At 45.7% G+C, this 24,550-nt stretch overlaps 1 protein-coding gene across 7 annotated transcripts in view; it reads right to left on the reverse strand.

The window, feature by feature from the left end:
* Nucleotides 1–17,809, reverse strand: part of sytl2 (synaptotagmin like 2) — a 62,060-nt gene extending 44,251 nt beyond the window's left edge. For 2 of the 7 annotated variants that reach the window (XM_018091182.2, XM_012956803.3), the window contains exons 1-2: nucleotides 17,547–17,807; nucleotides 105–512 (exon numbers count right to left, since the gene is read on the reverse strand). In XM_018091182.2, coding sequence (XP_017946671.2) covers nucleotides 105–205 — 101 coding nt within the window. In that variant the 5' untranslated portion in view covers nucleotides 206–512; nucleotides 17,547–17,807. 7 annotated transcript variants of the gene reach the window in all.
* Nucleotides 17,810–24,550: the final 6,741 nt, after the last annotated feature.

Consider the following 24,550-nt stretch of genomic DNA (forward strand, 5'->3'; position numbering starts at 1 on the left):
CGGGGGGGTACATCTGTATCTCGCACTAAGCGCCCCCTGTGACTCTCCCCATACCGGCCGGACAGATCATCGCTATAGCACAGAACGCTGTATCAGCCACTTACCGGACACGTTCCTCCTCTGCTTTCTTGAGCTCAGCGTCTCTGTTGAGCACCCGCAGGATGGCCTCTTGTTCGGCTTCTGTTAAAAAGCTGAGATCAATCATTTTGAGATTCAAAATCAATATCAGACGGGGAAAAAAAAGGAAAGTACGTGACCAATCAGAGGGCAGCTATTTCTGCTGAGTCTTTGCAGCCGGCAGCATTCACTTTCTCCAAGTCTGTGAGAGGGGGGAGAGTTTGGACTCGGGATGTTTGGCTAGTACAGGGCAACCATGTTCTGGACCGCTAATATCTGGAGCGGATGGGAAGTTACATAGCGCAGGCATGGCCCATTGCTCCCAAACGCAGCTTTCTGTCTCCTGTGTGGATATTGGGTCATTCAGCCCCGGGCTTTGTATGGATCATCATCATCTGGAACAGAAAATAAAATTATGAGACATGAATCAATGACTCCTTCAGGTTCCAGTATTATATATATATATATATATATATATATATATATATATATATATATATATATATATGAGCTTATGCAGAGTGTTTCACACACCCCCATGTAAATTGATATTGCTGTGCCACAGAGCGGGTTGGCTGGTCCTGCCGGGCAGCATTCCTCGCATGTTTCTCATTTAAAGGTAAATAGGAGCATTTACATGCACAATGCACCCAGCGCCAGGACTTACCCGTTCTGTAGCCTGTACAGTCTGACATTGCCCTGCCTAATGCCTGGGCACCCAAGGGGCCACGGGGGTCATAATGTAGCAAAGCAATTGTTCCCCTAGTAACGTTAGTCAATGCAGAATATGGGGCAGCTCCCCGGGGTGCCGAGAAACCCCCCCAAAACCTGAATTTGCAGCATCACATCCTATAAACACTGATTGCCCTTGTGCAAGGTTATTATTATTAACATCTATTTATAAAGCGCCAACATATTTCGCAGCGCTGTACAATAAGTGGGTTACATACATTGGGCATACAGAGTAACATATAAAGCAATCAGTAACCGATACAGGAGGGGAAGGGAGCCCTGCCCAAAAGAGCTTACACTCTACAGGGAATTACTGCATTTCATACATTGGGCATACAGAGTAACATATAAAGCAATCAGTAACCGATACAGGAGGGGAAGAGGGCCCTGCCCAAAAGAGCTTACACTCTACAGGGAATTACTGCATTTCATACATTGGGCATACAGAGTAACATATAAAGCAATCAGTAACCGATACAGGAGGGGAAGGGAGCCCTGCCCAAAAGAGCTTACACTCTACAGGGAATTACTGCATTTCATACATTGGGCATACAGAGTAACATATAAAGCAATCAGTAACCGATACAGGAGGGGAAGGGAGCCCTGCCCAAAAGAGCTTACACTCTACAGGGAATTACTGCATTTCATACATTGGGCATACAGAGTAACATATAAAGCAATCAGTAACCGATACAGGAGGGGAAGGGAGCCCTGCCCAAAAGAGCTTACAATCTACAAGGAGAAAGGGTTGAGAACAAATACCATAAGCCTCGATACCAGAGCGCCCCCCCCCCCCCTGCATTTCTCATAGTGGGATTAACTGTGGGAAAGCTTTTATTCCCCCCTGTAGAAGAATGCGTTGGGACACAACATTCAGATTTCCAGGCTATTAATACCGGGGATCTGTTTATGTAACCTGCCAACGGCACCAAATAAGAGGATTTGTGTTTTGCTTGTCCTTTAGGGAAGTCTTTATTGGCCTAGAGCCAGAAATGTGCCGTTATATTGTGGTTCTCTAGGGTGTTCCTAGGGGCCACAATCCCCATGTGGATAATATTCCCACATATAAGTGTCAGTAGGAGGCTGGGACACCCAGTGGGGTGGGGGGCAGCTAATTGGGGCCCTTAGTGTCACGCAATGTGCTGCTCTGGGGCCCATGTATGCGCTAATATGGCCTGCGCCATGGTTTATGTGTAATTTATATAACTGTGTGACACAAGTGCCTATAAGTAATAGCTGTGAGGGCTGCATTCTTCAGGCAACACTGTATTAATAAATAAGAACACTGTGCTAATTACCTGGTACAGCCCTTAGTTATAATACAGCCACACCTTGCACCTTACATAGATAAACAGAGGAGGCAGCTCGTAGTCACGATATACAGGCTCAAGGCATAGGGCAGCCTTTGTTATGCACGAATTGTAGATTGGATAATGAGGGGCCGTGTGAAGAGCCCCCCCCCCCACTCCAAACCTTTCACTGTGAATGCCATGATTAACATATAGCCATACATATACATACAGAGTATTACAAAGGGACATAAGCTTCACTGGAGGGAAAGGAGATCTCACCATCAGCATAGGAAGGGGTTCCTTACTGTAAGGGCAGTCAGGTTATGTGATTCCCTACCAAGAGGGGGAATGAGTGATACATTGGGGGTGGGGAGGAAAGGAGATCTCACCATCAGCATAGAAAGGGGTTCTTTACTGTAAGGGCAGTCAGGTTATGGGGTTCCCTACCAAGAGAGGGGGAATGAGTGATTCATTGGGAGTGGGGAGGAAATGAGATCTCACCATCAGCATAGGAAGGGGTTCCTTACTGTAAGGGCAGTCAGGTTATGTGATTCCCTACCAAGAGGGGGAATGAGTGATACATTGGGGGTGGGGAGGAAAGGAGATCTCACCATCAGCATAGGAAGGGGTTCCTTACTGTAAGGGCAGTCAGGTTATGTGATTCCCTACCAAGAGAGGGGGAATGAGTGATTCAGTGGTGGGGAGGAAAGGAGATCTCACCATCAGCATAGGAAGGGGCCCTTTAGAGAGGGAGAATGGGTGATTCATTTGAGAAAGCTGAATGACTTTCTATGGAGAATAAATACATAACATTCCCTGGCAGTGGATCTGAGAGCCGATTCCCAGGCCCCTGCGCAGGGCAGGGCATTGGGACTAATCCAGACACAGACAAAGATCATTTATACCATATTTCTGTCCTAAATAAAATTTACAGCGGTGAGAGCCGGTTTATTTATGTTCACACAGACAGATACGTAGCCTCTAACATCCCACCCGAACTCCACCTATTAATTTGCAACCTTGTCCCCCCCTTTTTTTTTTAGTTTGATTTCTGCCAAGGCCCCCTGAGAAGATCCCCCCCCCCCCCCCCCTTGATGGGGACCCTCTATCCCAACACGGATAAACTTCATAAACAAACAGAGGCTAAATACTAAAACAGTAACAAATAGCCCTTATTCTCTACGGCTGCTGAAATAATTCCCAATACACCAATATTTGCACTGCTGCTTCACGGAATATCATATGTGGAACTATTAGCGCAACCGGATTTGCCATCAAACACCTTCTCTCATTGGTAGGACATGCCCAGTAAGCACTTTATCATTTTGAGACTACACCTAAATAAAAAATATAATAGTTTTGCCCAAAGCCAGAACTTATCATTTTAAACAAATGTCCAATATACTATAGTTTAGTTGCTATTAAAAGCAGTATGGGTCTGGGTGTTTATATTCTCTGCACTGCTGATTCTGACTCCTGAAACAATATAGCTGAAGATGATTAAACAGCCCTGGAAGAGAACTGCCCAAAAATATATATATATTATTGAAGCCATTTTAGTAAAGCAGCCAAAATGTGTATATTTAGCTGAAATCCCACCTTTATAGAGGACTCCGGTGAAACCCTTTGCTGTGCCCGGAGCAGCCGTTCCTGCGACTTGGTTCATCTGCCTCTGGGGCCCGATGTTAGAGAGGAAGGAATGCTGCACACAGGGAGGTGAGTAGTCTGGGCTATGGGACCAGTTGGGGCAGTAACACACACACCTGCCCCCAGGCACAGCCACTAAATGCCACTGCCAATGTGTTATATCACTATAATAACATACTGACTACTGTACAACCTGAAAAGCACGTTCCTTACAATTTCAGATATTTTGTTTATAAATGGGGCTGTTATGCTAACCAAGTCTATTAAACAAATACACAAAACTGGGGGTGCTTAGCCCCCGCCCAACTGTGTTTTCTTTTTTTTTCTTGCTTGTGTGTTTTCCCATTACAGCTGGAAGTAGATGCCATACTGGTAATTGGGCCCCATTATCAACATCAAAGCTCCATTGTTCCCAATGGGTCTCACTTTTCCAAGACGGGACTATTTTTTTTTGTACAGTTGGGCTTTTGAAGGTTTTTAGTTCAATAAGAGCCAAAGTTATTTTGGTGCTCTTTCACCAGTGTGCGGGCTGCGGGGGCGCAGGGCAGGCAGAAGGAATAGTGAGGAATTACTGAAGCTCAAGCATAAAAGCATGTAAAGTCTCAACAAAGAAAAAGTAAAATTTTTGAGCTTTTTTTTAGTCTGTATTCATGATATTAGCAGTTTTACACCGCTATCAACAGCAGCTCTGCTTGTTAGCCAGCTGACAGTTAGAAGACTTAAACAGGAGTGGCTCTTATGGACTTTAAAGCTGATGAGGAGGGAGACAGCTGTGCAGAGATGCATCAATCACTTAACCCTTTGGTGGCCAGCTATTACAGCGATGTGATTGGCCAGCACACAGGTACAAGAGCACCCTATCAGTGAGCTGACAATTTTGACTGTAGTTAGGGGTCAGTAACTGGTAGCAGGGGTCCCAGCCCATTGAGGAGCAGGTCCTACGGGTCCTCACAGCAGCCAATCCCATGTGGGGAATTTCCACTGCTTGTAACCCTGGTTTAAATCGACTTCAAAGAAAGCAATTCTAAAAGATACACCACCCCCCCTTTCTCAAGTACAGGAAAATAATAACCAGTCAACAATGCAAATAATGGCATTTAATATAAGTGTAAGGGGCCCTTTAAGAATGGCCTAGAGCCACATGCGTCATTGAGCAAGAATGTGCCACTAAGTCCCCCGTTGAGCAATTCCACTCCATTTAGGGAGCACATTGTCCTATTAAACATAGAGCAGAGAAGATGAGCCCCATTAGCCACCCCCCAGATGCAGAGTTGCAATAAGACCCTTATGGATAAGCCCCCTTGGAATCTCATCCCCCCCAACGCTGCCCCGCAGCTGCCCGGCTGGCTCCTTTATAGAATCCCCGGAGTTGGATGGCATCCAGATACTCAATAGGCACCGGGCCAAACCCTCTACAATCAGGGGAGGGGAGCACAAATATTATTTATTCACTGCTCAGTTCTGAAAGAAAAAAAAAATGGATTTTTATGAAGCAAAAAAAAAAAGTCAAATGACCGGTCAAGTCAGATTTTTTTTTTATTGATCTAAGAAGCAGCAATATTTGTGTTCTGGGAATGTCTGCTCAGATATTTCTCCCACGTGTGTTCCGACTGCTCAGGTCACAAGCGAACCCATTGTTTCCCCTTTGTCTTATCAGAACCACAGATCATTGGTCCATAGGAACCAAGAGAGCAGTTAGCACGAAGGAGAGTACGGCGGCCGGACAACTGCACCCCTATATGTAAAGATCTGCAGATGTACCCCAAATATCTGGCCACAGCCGGGCGGAGAGTGCCTTTGGACACCAATTTGCAACTGGTCTTCATTTTTTATTTTTAGCTTTTGTTCAGCAGCTTTCCATTTTGGAAATTTCTTTAGCTCTGGTTGCTAGGGTCCAATTTAACCTAGCAACCAGGCAGTGGTTTGAAAGAGACAGGGAAATAAGTAGAGGAGGGTCTAAATAGAAAGAGAAGGAATAAAAAGTAACAATAATAAAATTGTAGCCTCACAGAGCAATAGTTTTTGGCTGCCGGGGTCAGTGACCCCCATTTGAAAGGTGGAAAAGGACAAAAGACAAAGGGAAATAATTGACATAATAACCTGAAGGCGAACCACCCCTTTAAATAACGTAGCAGAACGTTGAAGCTGGCTAGATATATATACAAGTTAATTCTATATATTACTGCCCCAGCCCAAGTATGGTGGGGAGAGCAGGCGCTTCACAGGGAATTTAGCTTACGGAGCCTAAACAAAGGCACTTCTGTAAGTTCCAAGCAAATTGCACCAATTATATAGGTATCACATGACTCTGTTACCCTTCCTAATCCTTGGGCTTAGATGGGACAAGAGGTGATCAAACCCAACGCTATATAGATTTCATTCTAGAACTGGAACTTCAGGAAGGAATGGAATTTCTCATGCTGGCAGTGATGGATCAGTGAGCAAGACCTGTGGGATTAGGTCTTAAAAACCAATTAAAGGTACCTGAAGTAGGGGTGTGTTTATAGTGCTATCCTGGGCTGTTACATGAAATGTGTTTTACATTATATTACAGGCCAGTAGTATTATGGATTCATGCCCCCACATCCCCCCCTAACTGGCCTTCAGACTGGGCCCCCTTAGCCCATAACAAGGTTACAGATATATAGAAACATTGGGGTAACAGTCACCACGCTATAGTTCCAGGGGTACCCAGGGCACAAATAAGCACTCACCCCAAATCCCCCCCTAACTGGCCTTCAGGCTGTGCCCCCTTAGCCCATAACAAGGTTACAGATATATAGAAACATTGGGGTAACAGTCACCCCGCTATAGTTCCAGGGGTACCCAGGGCACAAATAAGCACTCACCCCAAATCCCCCCTAACTGGCCTTCAGGCTGGGCCCCCTTAGCCCATAACAAGGTTACAGATATATAGAAACATTGGGGTAACAGTCACCCCGCTATAGTTCCAGGGGTACCCAGGGCACAAATAAGCACTCACCCCAAATCCCCCCCTAACTGGCCTTCAGGCTGGGCCCCCTTAGCCCATAACAAGGTTACAGATATATAGAAACATTGGGGTAACAGTCACCCTGCTATAGTTCCAGGGGTACCCAGGGCACAAATAAGCACTCACCCCAAATCCCCCCCTAACTGGCCTTCAGGCTGGGCCCCCTTAGCCCATAACAAGGTTACAGATATATAGAAACATTGGGGTAACAGTCACCCCGCTATAGTTCCAGGGGTACCCAGGGCACAAATAAGCACTCACCCCAAATCTCCCCCTAACTGGCCTTCAGGCTGGGCCCCCTTAGCCCATAACAAGGTTACAGATATATAGAAACATTGGGGTAACAGTCACCCCGCTATAGTTCCAGGGGTACCCAGGGCACAAATAAGCACTCACCCCAAATCCCCCCCTAACTGGCCTTCAGGCTGGGCCCCCTTAGCCCATAACAAGGTTACAGATATATAGAAACATTGGGGTAACAGTCACCCCGCTATAGTTCCAGGGGTACCCAGGGCACAAATAAGCACTCACCCCAAATCTCCCCCTAACTGGCCTTCAGGCTGGGCCCCCTTAACTAATAAACTAAGATACCATTGGTTGTTCTATAGATAAAGATAATGCTGCTGCTACTGTAGCCTGGAATATAGGGACCCCCCATGTACATATATAGTGAGGAACATGAGGTGGGTGTAGTTCACACCATACATACAAGTTTATGGGCAGAGGTGTCTCAGTGTCCCAGGGGGGTGAATCAGACTATAAGCACGTACTCCCTGGCACAAACCAAGGAATAGAATCATATGCAAAAACACAACTGGTATGTTAATGGTTCCTAGTAAAAAGAAAACTCAAGATAAAGTGCATTTATGAATTCTCTGACATCATTTACACGGTCATAAAAACAACGAGAAACTCACATTCCGGCCATGTGTTTGCGGAATTATAAAACAAGGGCCGAACTCACGTTTCCACCATCAGTTGTTGGTAACACAGGCTGTACTACAGGGAGTAAAGGGGTGCAACTATGCCAGGTATTTGTTATCTGAAGGGAACTGATACAATTAAACCAACCCTTTAAAGTAGACATAATAAAAATTGTAGCCTTATAAGGAGACAAAACAATCCAAGTGATATGGCTTGATAAGGGGGTTTGTGTTATAAAATTGGGGGCACGGAAGCTCGAGGGCTTCCACACATCGTATCCTTCTAGTTATGCACAGAGCTACCATCAGGAGTTACAGGGTCCCATACTAAGCATATTAAGCAGGGCCCTCGGACCCACCCACCCTCAATTAAATTAACCCTTTGGTCTCCTGGTTGGAAGGCCATGCCAACAAGTAGAATGGGGCCCCAATGGGGAAAAAATGGCCATGCACAACCATCTAGATCTACTCTAGTCACACCCTTTTATGCCAAAACTCTCCATAAGATCTGCCCAAACCCATCCCCTTCACACGTAAGCTTTACTTCTCTTTAGCCTCCTCACTGCTGTACTCCCCCTCCCCAACGGCGGCTCTGGTTATACAACTAATCACTACATGTGGGAAAAGATGACCCAAAATTACAAATTAAATGCAGGGAGAACTTTGGGCCAACAAGTTAAAAATGAGAAATCTGGAGAACTTCCATTGGGCTGGAGACATCTGGCCTTTAGTAATGGATGGAGTCATATTAGTGAGATATTCAACCCTTTTTTCCCCCCCAAGTGGTGACATTCAGTGTCGGACTGGGACCCCAGGGGCCACCAGAAAACCTTAGACCATGGGCCCACTCTCCAAACTATTTTTCCTCCTTTCCTCACCCAACCTCTTTATTCTCCCAGTCTCTTTTATTTACATGCTAGCATCTATTCTTCCATCTGTTTCTCCTCTTTCTTCCCATTCAGAAATAGGGAATGGCCATGAAGTAGGCCAAATGGTCAGAAGCAGGAAGGCCCACTGACACCTGGGCCCACTGGGAGTTTTCCTAGTGGGCCAGTCCGACACTGGTGACATTTCTCGGCACGAGCGGATCCCTTTGCAAGCTGTTGTCTCCATACAAATTCCTATCCCAAATGCTTATGTAAATGCGGCTTTATTCTACGTGGGAATTTCAGACAATGCCCTCAAAAAATAATGAGAAACCTGCACTTGTGAGGAACTTGTACGGCCAGACGAGCCAGAAAGATCCTCTCATGCAGATGACAAGATAGTCTATAAGCATTCAGTATCAGATGGCTGATCGGCCTGAGAAAGTGTCAGAATTAGATCCTTTTGTGAGATTTTTTTAAAGTCATGTGCTTTAGTTCTTTCCATTCATCCGTCTGTCCTGCTGTACCTACGGCGCACAAAGCCATTCAGTCTCAGAGCCACTGGCCTCTGCAGAAACGTCATTTAGTGTAAAGACACACTTAGTAGCAGCTACTTGGCACAGCTACTAAATGCCAGAAAATACCCTGCCATAGACAATACTGAGAATTGTCTCTACTAAAACAAACAATATGGTGGGGGCAATTGATACCTTTTTCCATATCATTTGTACTGGCCTCCATAAATGATATATTGGTAGGAAGTGGTCAACCCCTCGCTCTAGCTGTGGGGATCTGAACTTTGAAGGTGTCGGGCTAAGAGACCATGGAATTTTAATCCCTATAAAGCCTACAGGACTTAAGTCGGGTCAGTATGCTGTAACGCAATTATTAATAATGATAAATTCCATATTAGTTTGGGCAGGGAAGTCCATTGGAGGTTGTACAAGACAGAATCTAAGGAAATGACAGGGCCATCTTCTGTAATGACATGGACTAGGAGATCTGGGTGATGTAGACAACACATTGCCCGAGAGACGCAGGGGCAACATGTTGCTCCCAGTGGCCTCCAGTAAGTGCCATTTTTACATTTCTGGCTTGGAGACAAGTTCTGGAAGCCCAGAGACACAGTTTTACCCCAAGCAGAGCCTCCTGCAGGCCAGCAGTCCCCATGGGGCTACCAAATAGCCAATCACAGCCCTTATTTGGCACCCCCAAAGAACTTTTTTCATGCTTGGGTGGCTCCCCAACACTTTCTACATCCGAGGTTGGGGATCCCTGATCTACAGCAACAACTTGCATTGCTTCAGGTGAATATTCTGCTCCTAAAGTGTAAAGCAGTGGCTTCTTGTGCTTTGTTCCGTGTAAAGAGAGATAATCCTCTCCCCATAGTGCCCTGTGCTATATACGTAAAGGGGTATTTAATGCCCTTACAAGCGCCTGTACTCCCCAGTGCAATTTATTCACACTGGGAAATGGAAATCTCCTTCATTGCACAGAATATAATTAACATAAAGACATAACGTTTATGCCTCAAGGGCACTTCTGCATAAGTTAAAAACCAATGAACCAAAGCCATAATAAATAGGCAAACCGTAACACGTTGTTCCAGTGGTCAAAGAGATTCTGTGGGGCACCTAGGTATAATGCAATGCAGAGGCATCCAGGGTCGGGCTGGGCCGCCGGGAAAAAACCTAGTGGGCCCCGCACCCCCCAGTCCGACCCTGGCGGCATCGCCACACAGTACTATATAACAATATTGCAAAGTAGTGTGTTGAGTTTTTTCTGCTTTACACTTTGTTGCATGATTTTGTCAAACTAACAGGTCTATAGTTACCTGCCAGAGAATGGGATCCCTTCAGTAAGTAGCGCTATAAAGATAAAAACATACATACATAATCTAGCTTCTTTTGACCTTCCTGCATACTCCACCAGTCATCTATACTTATAGGAGGAGGAATAACTGGGGGGGGTTCTTAAATTTCACTGTACTGTTCACCTGATACAAAGAAGGAAGAAGCAAGAAGGTGATCACGTTGTGGTGCTCGATGAAAAGTACCCCAGGCCGGTGCCGTTTTCTGCTAATAGGAGCCCCCAAGCAGGGTGCTAGGTAAGTGATAATCTTTGGGAGTCAGTGGTGGGGGTTATAGAGGAAGCAGACTCCAAGTTTTGGCACTATTTGGGCCCATGCCCTTACACGGCAATAGAAAAACTCTTCCAGAGCAATAACTATATAAATGTATGAACGTATATGTCCTTTTATACCCACCCCAGCCTATAAGGAGGTGTCAAGCAAAGTGAAAACTGCAAGGTCAGCCACTAAGATGCTTCAGTTTCCTGATCACCTCCCATAACCCTCCTGTTGTGTCTGAATCCCTGTACAAGAAGCTAAAAAGGAAAGCGACCCCCCCTCCCCACCCAGCCCACCAAGGCATACTGTGCTTATGATTCCATTAAGCATTACATATTGTTAGAATTGGGGCAGGGGGTAAGGAAATATAATGAACCACAGATAAGGACCATATGATTCAGTCATAAAAACTCATGCCAATTAGGCAACTGTTTTATTGTAGAAATGCTCAGCATCATCATCAGCGCCAAAACCACAGGGAAATCTTTGCCCAGATTGGAAGATTAATGACGTGGGGTTGGTAAAGTCCCACCCTCTGATTTTCCCACAGCATGGAGAAAGAATCAAAGGGGTTGTGTGTCCAGAGGTGATAGCTTTAGCTTGCCCTTTAATAACAGTAACCACTTTCCCACCCACCTCAGTCTCAGCAGCGGCAATAGGGGTTCATCATCCGCCCTCCAACACCAGCTTCAAATCTGCAAGTCTCAATGCAATATTTAGTGAGTTACCCCAATGTTTCTATATATCTGTAACCTTGTTATGGGCTAAGGGGGCCCAGCCTGAAGGCCAGTTAGGGGGGATTTGGGGTGAGTGCTTATTTGTGCCTTGGGTACCCCTGAAACTATAGCAGGGTGACTGTTACCCCAATGTTTCTATATATCTGTAACCTTGTTATGAGCTAAGGGAGCCCAGCCTGAAGGCCAGTTAGGGGGGGATTTGGGGTGAGTGCTTATTTGTGCCTTGGGTACCCCTGAAACTATAGCAGGGTGACTGTTACCCCAATGTTTCTATATATCTGTAACCTTGTTATGGGCTAAGGGGGCCCAGCCTGAAGGCCAGTTAGGGGGGGGATTTGGGGTGAGTGCTTATTTGTGCCCTGGGTACCCCTGGAACTATAGCGGGGTGACTGTTACCCCAATGTTTCTATATATCTGTAACCTTGTTATGGGCTAAGGGGGCCCAGCCTGAAGGCCAATTAGGGGGGGGATTTGGGATGAGTGCTTATTTGTGCCCTGGGTACCCCTGGAACTATAGCGGGGTGACTGTTACCCCAATGTTTCTATATATCTGTAACCTTGTTATGGGCTAAGGGGGCCCAGCCTGAAGGCCAGTTAGGGGGGGATTTGGGGTGAGTGCTTATTTGTGCCCTGGGTACCCCTGGAACTATAGCAGGGTGACTGTTACCCCAATGTTTCTATATATCTGTAACCTTGTTATGAGCTAAGGGAGCCCAGCCTGAAGGCCAATTAGGGGGGGGGATTTGGGATGAGTGCTTATTTGTGCCCTGGGTACCCCTGGAACTATAGCGGGGTGACTGTTACCCCAATGTTTCTATATATCTGTAACCTTGTTATGGGCTAAGGGGGCCCAGCCTGAAGGCCAATTAGGGGGGGGGGGGATTTGGGATGAGTGCTTATTTGTGCCCTGGGTACCCCTGGAACTATAGCAGGGTGACTGTTACCCCAATGTTTCTATATATCTGTAACCTTGTTATGGGCTAAGGGGGCCCAGCCTGAAGGCCAGTTAGGGGGGGATTTGGGGTGAGTGCTTATTTGTGCCCTGGGAACCCCTGGAACTATAGCAGGGTGACTGTTACCCCAATGTTTCTATAAATCTGTAACCTTGTTATGGGCTAAGGGGGCCCAGCCTGAAGGCCAGACATCTTATATCCTTATCATTTACAGTAGGGGGTACATTATCCCTTATAATACATGAGTGATACTCAGGGTTCCTTGTATAACTCAGCCTGCAGCCTTGTACATTTATAGTGCCCTTTCCATGCTTGCATCATACAATAAGAGTTAAGTTACCCTTTATATCCTCCTTCTTCACAGTGTCTAATGCCAGAGACATTATGGATTCCTACCTTAGCCGAGCTTATCAGCTACTTTACTTTTGCACACATAACTGGTTATATTCAATAGGCCAGTCTGCCTTGTGGTTTTGCCTTCATTCTGACACTTCCTATCACTTTATGAATCATTTGTCACCTGTTTAAATAAGTGACATCATATGTCAGTGCAATAAGGACTATTTTTTTGGCAGAAGGCCCGACTTCTCTCTCTTTCAAACCTCTCATTAATATATACCTAAGGGAAGGGCAATTGCAAAGCCTTGGCAATCAATATATTCTCTTTAATAGACATCCCAATCCCCACACACGGCCAGGCCGGGCACTGCATGTTATCGGAGGCACGGCAAGATATACATGTATGTTGTATGTAGAATACAGGTTATGCACATAGTGGGCTGGTTCTATTTGCTGTAACTCCCTATTTAATCAGCAGTGAGTCAGACTTCCACCCTTGTAGTGTGAACTCAATAAGCTTTTCTTTGGCAGCTCCGCAATAGATGGGTTTTATAAATGGATAGAAATATTTCATCTCGGTCCAAGCAGCCGGCAGGCCCAATACCTGCGCTTTAATGTTAATGAAGGAGTCAATAACACACTCCAGCTGTCCCAAACAGTCCTCTGAGTCCAAACGTTACCACTATTTGCCTTATATATATTGATTATCAGGTCAACAGCTGCCGCGCAGGATGCTCCATCCTTCCAGAGCCAAGCACAGCCTCTGATTGGAGAAACCTTGCGCATAGGCAATTACCTACTGGGCTGTGGGCACTGTTTAATCACTGCTGTTCCACCCACTGGGGACACAGGCCACATAACGAAAACAGCCTAAGAGCCAAAGTAATAAAGCAGATTATAGAAGTGCTCTAGAACGTGGGTTGGCACAATGACATCACCAAAGGGGAGGGTCCTGCTTGAATTTGGACCCACCCCTCAACTAAATCCAACATGGGGCTCACAGTCTAACCTCTAGGTTTGCTCTTCTTTTCAGTATTTGTACAAATTTTGGTCCTTTACAAAATGTCCGCCGCTCCTGTGCATTAAATCATTTGCTGACAGCAGGTCAGGGTGTGAGGTGCAAACTAGCATTTAGTCTCAGGGCAGTTAAAATACCTTCCCGTACACAAGTGGGTATTAACATGCTTGCAGCCAGCATTTCCTGCAGACCCAGATGTGCAGGTGTTTAACCTTCCCCCCAGAACCGCAGGTGGTGGGTCGGAACATACAGCAAAGGCACCAATGAATAAAGTCCAACTGGTACAGTCACGCCATTTTGTTGGTTGCTATCAGCACATATAGCCACATATCTGCCTGGAAGCCCCATACATGGGCCAATAAGCCACCGACACAGTCCGTCAGCAGCTTTTATCAGTCCACGTATGGCACCTCGTTTTATTCCACCAATCAGTGATTTTAGGTGGGGTTCCCCTTTAAAGTGAAAAGACAACACCATAGACATTAATATCCCTACAAGATGCAGAGAAGAGAGAAGGCAGGGACTGGGCCGTGAGAAATTCAGTAGAAGAGTGCGACATTTTTACAGCATTAAAACAAAAAATAGTGCCCTGGTGCTGTGTCAGCACTTTGTACTGCCGGAACTTTCTCTAAAGCAGAGAATATCCCCCCGCGTGCATTATGGGTAGGAGCGTAGGTACAGAGAATATTCCCCCACAGGCATTATGGGTAGGAGAGTAGGTACAGAGAATATCCCCCACGTGCATTATGGGTAGGAGCGTAGGTACAGAGAATATTCCCCCACAGGCATTATGGGTAGGAGAGTAGGTACAGAGAATATCCCCCACGTGCATTATGGGTAGGAGCGTAGGTACAGAGAATATCCCCCCACGTGCATTATGGGTAGGAGCGTAGGTACAGAGAATATCCCCCACGTGCATTATGGGTAGGAGCGTGGGTACAGAGAATATCCCCCCACGTGCATTATGGGTAGGAGCGTAGGTACAGAGAATATCCCCCACAGGCATTATGGGTAGGAGCGTAGGTACAGAGAATATCCCCCACGTGCATTATGGGTAGGAGCGTGGGTACAGAGATTATTGCCCACAGGCATTATGGGTAGGAGCGTAGGTACAGAGAATATCCCCCACAGGCATTATGGGTAGGAGAGTAGGTACAGAGAATATCCCCCACAGGCATTATGGGTAGGAGAGTAGGTACAGAGAATATCCCCCACAGGCATTATGGGTAGGAGAGTAGGTACAGAGAATATCCCCCACAGGCATTATGGGTAGGAGAGTAGAGAATTAACTGGAAACCAGCAGAACCAACGCCCTCACCTTTCCGCCCGGTGAGCCTGTAACTGCCGCCTGTAACATTCCAGGTGATTTGCCTCCAGCGAGCAGTTCTGAGGTAGCAACGTGTTCCAACATTCTCCCCCACACACACAAACAGCTCTGCGCAATGGCAGCACCCAGAAAATCCGGATATATAGTACTGTATATATATTATAGGGCATACCCGTTAGGTAGGGGGAATGCATTTCCCTTGCACATCTTTGTGTTCAGTGCTTATTGGCTTAGCAAAGTGCCAGGTGTGCAAGGAAATGGTTCCCCCATCAGCTGCAAAAAGCCACAGAAATGAGGGCTTTATGGTTCATATCAAATACATTTATTCAGCATTCGGGGGCCAAAAAGCCACAAGTTCAGTTGGGGCAGTGTCAATGGATTTCATGATATTTTACTTTTTAATATCACCAACCATGTCATTCAGTGCAGGAGAGGAAGAGGGGGGGGATCAAAGCAACATGTGGCCCCCCAGCTGTGCCTGACGTACTACCCCCAGCACCTGTCAATCAGTCCTCAAAAAGCCACTTTTGCCCTAAGCCCCAAACCCCTAAAATGGGCCCCACAACAGTATAGAAACCAACAATAACACAAACATAGGTCTCCCCAATGGGTTCTGTGCCCCGGGGCAGGATGATGGCACTCAAGGTTACCCTCAAAAGTGAGGACCATTGGGGAGACCTAGGGGCAATTGCTGAACTATAAGCCACCTAGCAGGAGGAGCAACGTGTAGCAACTGGTACAATTGGGATGTTCATAATGCTGCACCTACATAAAGGGATTTGGCCACAAGGCACACACTCTAGCCCTTGTTGAAGGTCCAACCTTTGGCCACGAATCTAGTAGAGCAAATACATAATCTCCCCAAATCTCACCAACTGACAAGCTGGACTTTCAGGTGCATCCAGGAGAGCAACTGGCCATTCTCAATTTTCCCCCCCGGCCATCAGATCTAAAAACATGGGGGTGCCAACTACCCCCCCACCAATGTCATGATAATTTTTGACGAAGGAGATACCCCTACCCCAGGGTTCTTTTGCCGGTATTATCCTAGTTTTAGTATTAGAGCCACTTCAGAAAGATGGCGGCCAATTGTCAGAACTACAGTTGTAAATATTCAGCAGGAACAGCCATAGACAGCTGTGATCAATAGAGTGAGCATACTTCCCCTTTAATCTTTCTGTGTAATTGATTTTGATGACCAATAAGTCATCTGGAACATGATATATATATATATATATACACACACACACACACACACACACACACACACACACACAGGAGGATAACATTGTGCTATGTATCTCTCTTTATATAGCTGCGTGTATACACAGTGCTGTACATGATTACAGGGCAGTACCAATACAAACAGGGAGGGCAAACACTGCAATAAATACAAATAAACACACACAGTTACAAAGATTTAGCGACATGGGCCCTTGTCCTGCAGAGCTTGCAATCTGTGCCCTACTGACATTATAAACAGGGGGGCGGGGCTTGAGAGACATTGGGTTTTTAAAGCACAAAATGAAAACCTTGGGGATGGGGGGTATCTTTAAAATTCATAAGAAGTTGGGGGGGGGGTACAGTTTATTGCATAACCCTCTACAATTAGTTACTTTTAACCTATACATATTTTTTTTTCACTTTTAATGCTGTTTATTTGGTGTATTCTGAGATCACTGATTAGAGAATAAACCGACTTCCTTCCTGGGGAGATGTCATGCTAGACTCACACTGACAGCTCGGAACCCCGGAGAATAAAAAGGAAACCAATGTAACCAACATTCAGCGCAGAAAAAATAAAAAAAGAATATTAGGGCACAATAACAAGGGCTGTAGAGACTTGTCTGAGCAATTGGAGTCACAGAAAGAGAGAGAGAGGGGGGAACAAATAACACTTTACCCAAAGGTACCCCTGTTCCACCGTACCCCCATACTGCCCCCAGTCTGCCCATGTAACCCACTCAGCTTAGAGACTATCCCCCAGCAATTCTGCTCTATTCGCTTTCATTAAAGCCTATGGGGCAGTTCACACCTGCATTGTAGCTCCGGGGTTTAGTGCAACTGCCCTGTTCCTGTTTAACTGTCCCTTTTGGGTTTTATCATTAACTCAAATTAAATAAAAGGGGGGCAAGGATCTATTAAGACAATATTGGTTTTAATTAAGGGAATTCAGCCAGCAGAGCTTACAATCTCATTTCTCACAGTTATAAAGACCCCCACATAACATGAAGGGGGGGGTGGTACATACAAACTCCATACACACAGCTCACAGGCTGGGGCTGGAATCAAACCCAAAAGTTAACACAGATACCAATTAGAACAACCCTTGCCCCATCAGTGTGGCATGTTTAAAGCCCATTCCATCCGCTGCAGCCCCACAGAGCTTACACTCTAGTTTGCCAGTCCTATTATACACATATTAGAGAGTTACAGAGCCATAAAAGGGAGGAAAGAGAAGCCCCAGGTACTCACTGCTGCTCCTCAGTGGCTTCCCCAGCAGAATGTGCCTCTCAGCCCAGTTTGTAATTAACCCCCTGCAGATGGCCGGGCTAATTGGTTAATTTTCTGCTGATTAAATGGTGGCCAAGCAGCTCCTGGGAGATCCCAGCTCAGTGGGGTTCTGGTTCTGCTGCTGCTGGTGCTGCTGAGAGTTGCAGGGCAGGGAGGCGGGGAGTTGTGGAATGAAAGTATGTACCAATAGGAGAGGCAGGGAGTCCCTCAGGGCAGTGAGTGTGTGAGTGGCTGGGTGTCTCGCTGGCTGGGTGTCTCGCTGGCTGGGAGTCTCACTGGCCCAACTCCCTGCCCAACCTGCTCCCAGCCCTACCCTTCTGTCCTCAGGCATCTGAGAAATTGCAGCAATGCAGTCACCTCCTGCCATGGGGAAGCGGCTGCTTGCAAGGGATCCAGGGGCCCTAACCTGTGGGAATACAAAGCCTTTGGGGGGGGGGAACAACCTACCTGTGTAACATCAAACTCTGCTGGATGTGTATAGGGATACATGATCCCTAAATCAGCTAAACCTAAGGGCTATAACATGCAGATGACTTTTAAATGGGTTTAGAGTTTGAGCTACATGTTGTAGCCCATGTGGCATATCCCATAGAAAACAATAGAACCTATTTTAGTTGCTACATTGATTTTCTGGCTTACCCCCTATAAGTCTCACTAGATACTCTCTGCTGTTTGTATTGTTTTTTCCTGTGATGCAGGTGCTGCAATTACATGTGTTTCTGTCCCCGCATTGGTCAGTGTGCTCCCCTCATTGGTCAGTGTGCTCCCCGTATTGGTCAGTGTGCTCCCCGCATTGGTCAGAGTGCTCCCCGCATTGGTCAGAGTGCTCCCCGCATTGGTCAGAGTGCTCCCCGCATTGGTCAGAGTGCTCCCCGCATTGGTCAGAGTGCTCCCCGCATTGGTCAGAGTGCTCCCCGCATTGGTCAGAGTGCTCCCCGCATTGGTCAGAGTGCTCCCCTCATTGGTCAGTGTGCTCCCCTCATTGGTCAGTGTGCTCCCCTCATTGGTCAGTGTGCTCCCCTCATTGGTCAGTGTGCTCCCCTCATTGGTCAGTGTGCTCCCCTTAATGGTCAGTGTGCTCCCCTCATTGGTCAGTGTGCTCGCTGCATAGGTCAGTGTGCTCCCCTTAATGGTCAGTGTGCTCCCCTCATTGGTCAGTGTGCTTGTTGCAGTGTGCTCCCCGCGTTGGTCAGTGTGCTCCCCGCGTTGGTCAGTGTGCTCCCCGCGTTGGTCAGTGTGCTCCCCTCATTGGTCAGTGTGCTCCCCTCATTGGTCAGTGTGCTCCCCGCATTGGTCAGTGTGCTCCCCGCATTGGTCAGTGTGCTCCCCTCATTGGTCAGTGTGCTCCCCTCAATGGTCAGTGTGCTCCCCTCAATGGTCAGTGTGCTCGCTGCATTGGTCAGTGTGCTCCCCTCATTGGTCAGTGTGCTCGCTGCATAGGTCAGTGTGCTCCCCTTAATGGTCAGTGTGCTCCCCTCATTGGTCAGTGTGCTTGTTGCAGTGTGCTCCCCGCGTTGGTCAGTGTGCTCCCCGCGTTGGTCAGTGTGCTCCCCGCGTTGGTCAGTGTGCTCCCCTTAATGGTCAGTGTGCTCCCCTCATTGGTCAGTGTGCTTGTTGCAGTGTGCTCCCCGCGTTGGTCAGTGTGCTCCCCGCGTTGGTCAGTGTGCTCCCCTCATTGGTCAGTGTGCTCCCCTCATTGGTCAGTGTGCTCCCCGCATTGGTCAGTGTGCTCCCCGCATTGGTCAGTGTGCTCCCCGCATTGGTCAGTGTGCTCCCCGCATTGGTCAGTGTGCTCCCCGCATTGGTCAGTGTGCTCCCCTCATTGGTCAGTGTGCTCCCCTCAATGGTCAGTGTGCTCCCCTCAATGGTCAGTGTGCTCGCTGCATTGGTCAGTGTGCTCCCCTCATTGGTCAGTGTGCTCCCCTCATTGGTCAGTGTGCTCGCTGCATAGGTCAGTGTGCTCCCCTTAATGGTCAGTGTGCTCCCCTCATTGGTCAGTGTGCTTGTTGCAGTGTGCTCCCCGCGTTGGTCAGTGTGCTCCCCGCGTTGGTCAGTGTGCTCCCCTTAATGGTCAGTGTGCTCCCCTCATTGGTCAGTGTGCTTGTTGCAGTGTGCTCCCCGCGTTGGTCAGTGTGCTCCCCGCGTTGGTCAGTGTGCTCCCCGCGTTGGTCAGTGTGCTCCCCGCGTTGGTCAGAGTGCTCCCCGCGTTGGTCAGAGTGCTCCCCGCGTTGGTCAGAGTGCTCCCCGCGTTGGTCAGAGTGCTCCCCTCATCTGCAGAATGTATGAGATTGAGCAGAAGAGCAGAGTATATAGAAGCAGCCTGTGTATTGATCCCTTTAACAAATACACCCAATGAGGGCCTTACAGCCTGTAGCCAATGCTACTCTGGGGGTTGCCATTCACTGGCGCCCCCTCAGGATGAAATGAATATAACAAACAAGACTCACAGCTGCCTGGTAACAGTTCTGCTTCATACAGAGATATTCCCTTTAATAACAGCCACTCGGGAGCCCAGTTTAGCCTTTCGGTACAGCTGCCCATATACGGTTAGATTTTAGTCATGTTATAAAATGGCCGTTCTAAGCAGCTATTCAATTGTTAATAGGCCCCTAATTATTAAAACCACAAAAAGCACTGATACAAAACTTCACTAAAGGCTCTCATGATCATGTAGAAGTCAATGGGCATCCATCCTGTTTCCGATTTCTTTTGATTTGTGGTATTAGAGGTTTTCGGCAAGGTTTGACTAATTTTATTCACATTTTTTCATTCATTTCACAGATTCATCAAGGTGTGAGACGCGTTCACCACAGAAAAACTCACCCACTTTCTATTCATTTTTAGAAGCATTTTTCTAAATCGCTAAAAGTTAGAGTTCACCTAAAATTGGGCAGATCTCGGCCGGGCAGGTGTGATTTTCTGGTCGAATAAGGGACGGGATCAGCTTACTGATATGTTCCTCAAGCCAATGGCGCCTATGGGACCTGTTATCCAGAATGCTCGGGACCTGGAGTTTTCCGGATAAGGGATCTTTCTGTAATTTGGATCTCCATAACTTAAGTCTGCTAAAAATCATATAAATATTAAATAAACCCAATAGGGCTGTTCTGCCCCCAATAAGGGGTAATTATATCTTAGTTGGGATCAAGTACAGGTACTGTTTTATTATTACAGAGAAAAGGGAATCATTTAACCATTAAATAAACCCAATAGGGCTGTTCTGCCCCCAATAAGGGGTAATTATATCTTAGTTGGGATCAAGTACAGGTACTGTTTTATTATTACAGAGAAAAGGGAATCATTTAACCATTAAATAAACCCAATAGGACTGTTCTGCCCCCAATAAGGGGTAATTATATCTTAGTTGGGATCAAGTACAGGTACTGTTTTATTATTACAGAGAAAAGGGAATCATTTAACCATGAAATAAACCCAATAAGGGGTAATTATATCTTAGTTGGGATCAAGTACAGGTACTGTTTTATTATTACAGAGAAAAGGGAATCATTTAACCATTAAATAAACCCAATAGGGCTGTTCTGCCCCAATAAGGGGTAATTATATCTTAGTTGGGATCAAGTACAGGTACTGTTTTATTATTACAGAGAAAAGGGAATCATTTAACCATTAAATAAACCCAATAGGACTGTTCTGCCCCCAATAAGGGGTAATTATATCTTAGTTGGGATCAAGTACAGGTACTGTTTTATTATTACAGAGAAAAGGGAATCATTTAACCATGAAATAAACCCAATAAGGGGTAATTATATCTTAGTTGGGATCAAGTACAGGTACTGTTTTATTATTACAGAGAAAAGGGAATCATTTAACCATTAAATAAACCCAATAGGGCTGTTCTGCCCCAATAAGGGGTAATTATATCTTAGTTGGGATCAAGTACAGGTACTGTTTTATTATTACAGAGAAAAGGGAATCATTTAACCATGAAATAAACCCAATAGGGCTGTTCTGCCCCAATAAGGGGTAATTATATCTTAGTTGGGATCAAGTACAAGTACTGTTTTATTATTACAGAGAAAAGGGGATCATTTAACCATTAAATAAACCCAATAAGACTGTTCTGCCCCAATAAGGGGTAATTATATCTTAGTTGGGATCAAGTACAGGTACTGTTTTATTATTACAGAGAAAAGGGAATCATTTAACCATTAAATAAACCCAATAGGGCTGTTCTGCCCCCAATAAGAGGTAATTATATCTTAGTTGGGATCAAGTACAGGTAATGTTTTATTAATACAGAGAAAAGGGAATCATTTAACCATTAAATAAACCCAATAGGACTGTTCTGCCCCAATAAGGGGTAATTATATCTTAGTTGGGATCAAGTACAGGTAATGTTTTATTAATACAGAGAAAAGGGAATCATTTAACCATTAAATAAACCCAATAGGGCTGTTCTGCCCCAATAAGGGGTAATTATATCTTAGTTGGGATCAAGTACAGGTACTGTTTTATTATTACAGAGAAAAGGGAATCATTTAACCATTAAATAAACCCAATAGGGCTGTTCTGCCCCCAATAAGGGGTAATTATATCTTAGTTGGGATCAAGTACAGGTACTGTTTTATTATTACAGAGAAAAGGGAATCATTTAACCATGAAATAAACCCAATAGGGCTGTTCTGCCCCCAATAAGGGGTAATTATATCATTTGTAAAAATTAGAATTATTTGCTTATAATGGAGTCTATGGGAGATGGCCTTTCTGTAATTCAGAATTTTCTGGATAATGGGTTTCCGGATAAGGGATCCCATACCTGTAATGTGATCATTTAGCCCTATGACATATTGGGAGAAGATCTGGTCGTTTGGCCACCTCACCAAACAAGCGGACCTTATCAGGTATCGTCTCCTTTAGTCGCCCAATACAATCAAGGTACTTTGGGCCCCTCAGTTCCATTTCCTGCCCGTAGGATGAAAGCTAATTATTAGCCAGTAATCTGCATGTTCCTCATATGGGTCTAAAGGGAAAATCTGCCGCCTGTATTATTTCATTCTCTAATAAATCTCTCTGAGGAAAACAGCCACTTGTTATTGCCGGCCATTAGGGCAAAGTGCAAATATTTTGGTGCAGTTTGTCTTGTTTATAACCCACAATACAGCATTCCGTCCCAGAATTCCATTGTGATTGCACGTTGCCACAAACCATCACACCGGTATGGGGGCTTATACGTTTGGTCTGACAGGGCCTGTGCCCCTTGTGCCGCTATAGGATCAGCCGGCAAACCGCGGCCTGGCACTAATAAGTAATAGAGGGGCAATGTGTATGGAACTGAAATGGGTGCTGCCCCCGGTTCTGCCCTGGGCACTGTATTGTGTTTTTTTTAGTTGGAAGGGAAGTATTTGTGGCCGTGAAGGATATAAATCTGTGCAATGTCCCCGTAAGCCACCCATATTTACCATTCCTGACCTGCAGGGCCCGTGCTTGGAGTGACCGGTTTGTCCGTGACTCACAGCCCAAGGAATGGGTTTGGCCAGCTATGAGAAGAATTTGCCCGAGACATTCTTTTCTTCCCCTGCGAGAAAGTCAACTTTTCTAAGGAAACAGCCACCAAAGTACAAATAGATAGGAGCAAAATAGACCCAAGAAAGGGCCTCATACAACCCGTATTACCTGTATAGGTGGATAGGTGCTTATCTGGGTGCTGATAACGTGCCCAAATGAACCCCATGTTGTAAGTCACACAAGTGTCTCTTTCTGTAGGTTTGTGTGAGTGCCGGGGGCCATAGATAACTTAGGTGCTGAAAGGGTTAAAGAAACCAAAACTAAAAAACCCATGTTCTGAGTCAGTGGCACTGCACGTGCTCAGTGGGCTCTAGGCTGCTGTTGGGAACCTGAGCTTAGGGGTCATGGGAAATCGAAACATGAAGAAAGTGAGGTTCCATCCATTATAGACGCTGATGCTGCAGGTCTGATTAAGAATCAATTGTGATGCAGCCTGCACTGATTTCTATGCTGCCATGTAATGTAAACTTGAATGAATTCCTTGACTAAGCATTTATTTCTCTTTAAAACGGGTATCGTATCTTTTACATGGAGTGTTTGATAACTAAAGGTTTCCTCTGTAATTTAGAACCAATTTCACATAAAAAAAACCATAGGATTGTTTGTCATGAGCATGGAGTTCGTCTGTCTTATATACGGGGGAACAAAGATGGTCAGCAGCTCTCCAGTTTGACATTTCAGCAGCTATCTGGTTGCTAGGGTCCATCTACCCTAGCAACTCGGCAGTGGTTTGAGCAAGAGACAGGAATATGAACAGGAGAGGGGCTGCATAGAAACATAAGTAATAAAAGGTAACAATAACAATATAACCGGGGCCCTCACAGAGCAATAGTTTCTGGTTGCCGGGGTCAGTGACCCCCATTTGGAAGCTGGAAAGAGATAGAAGATTAAAGCAAATAAATAATAAATAATGAAAACCAATTGCAAAGTTGGTAGGAACAACTTTAAGCAACTTTTCAACTGGTCTTGATTATTTATTTGTTATAATTCTTATAAACTTTTTGCCAGTTTTTAAACGGGGGTCACTGACCCCGGCAGCCAAAAACCTATCACTCTGTGAGGCTCCAGTTTTAGTGTTAGTGTTACTTTTTGTCATTTTCTTTACTATTCAGGCCCCTCTCCTATTCATTTACCAGTCTCTTATCCAAACCATTTCCTGGTTACTAAGGTAACTTGGACCCTAGCAACCAAATAGCTGCTGAAATACCAAACTGGAAAGCTCCTGAACTGCAAATTAAATAACTAAATTACTATAAATAATAAAAAAAAAGGAAGACCAACTGCAAATTATCTCAGAATATTATTATCTACATCATACTGAGTCAGGAATGACAAGTTCTTTGTTTATAAAGGGAAACTAAGGGAGATGGTGTTGCTGTATGTTGGACAATGGGTCCGGGGATAAAATCCCATATCTGTATCTGAGCCCTAATGGGAAG

This window comes from Xenopus tropicalis, chromosome 2 (genome assembly GCF_000004195.4).
Source record: "Xenopus tropicalis strain Nigerian chromosome 2, UCB_Xtro_10.0, whole genome shotgun sequence".
Taxonomy (NCBI): Eukaryota; Metazoa; Chordata; class Amphibia; order Anura; family Pipidae; genus Xenopus; species Xenopus tropicalis.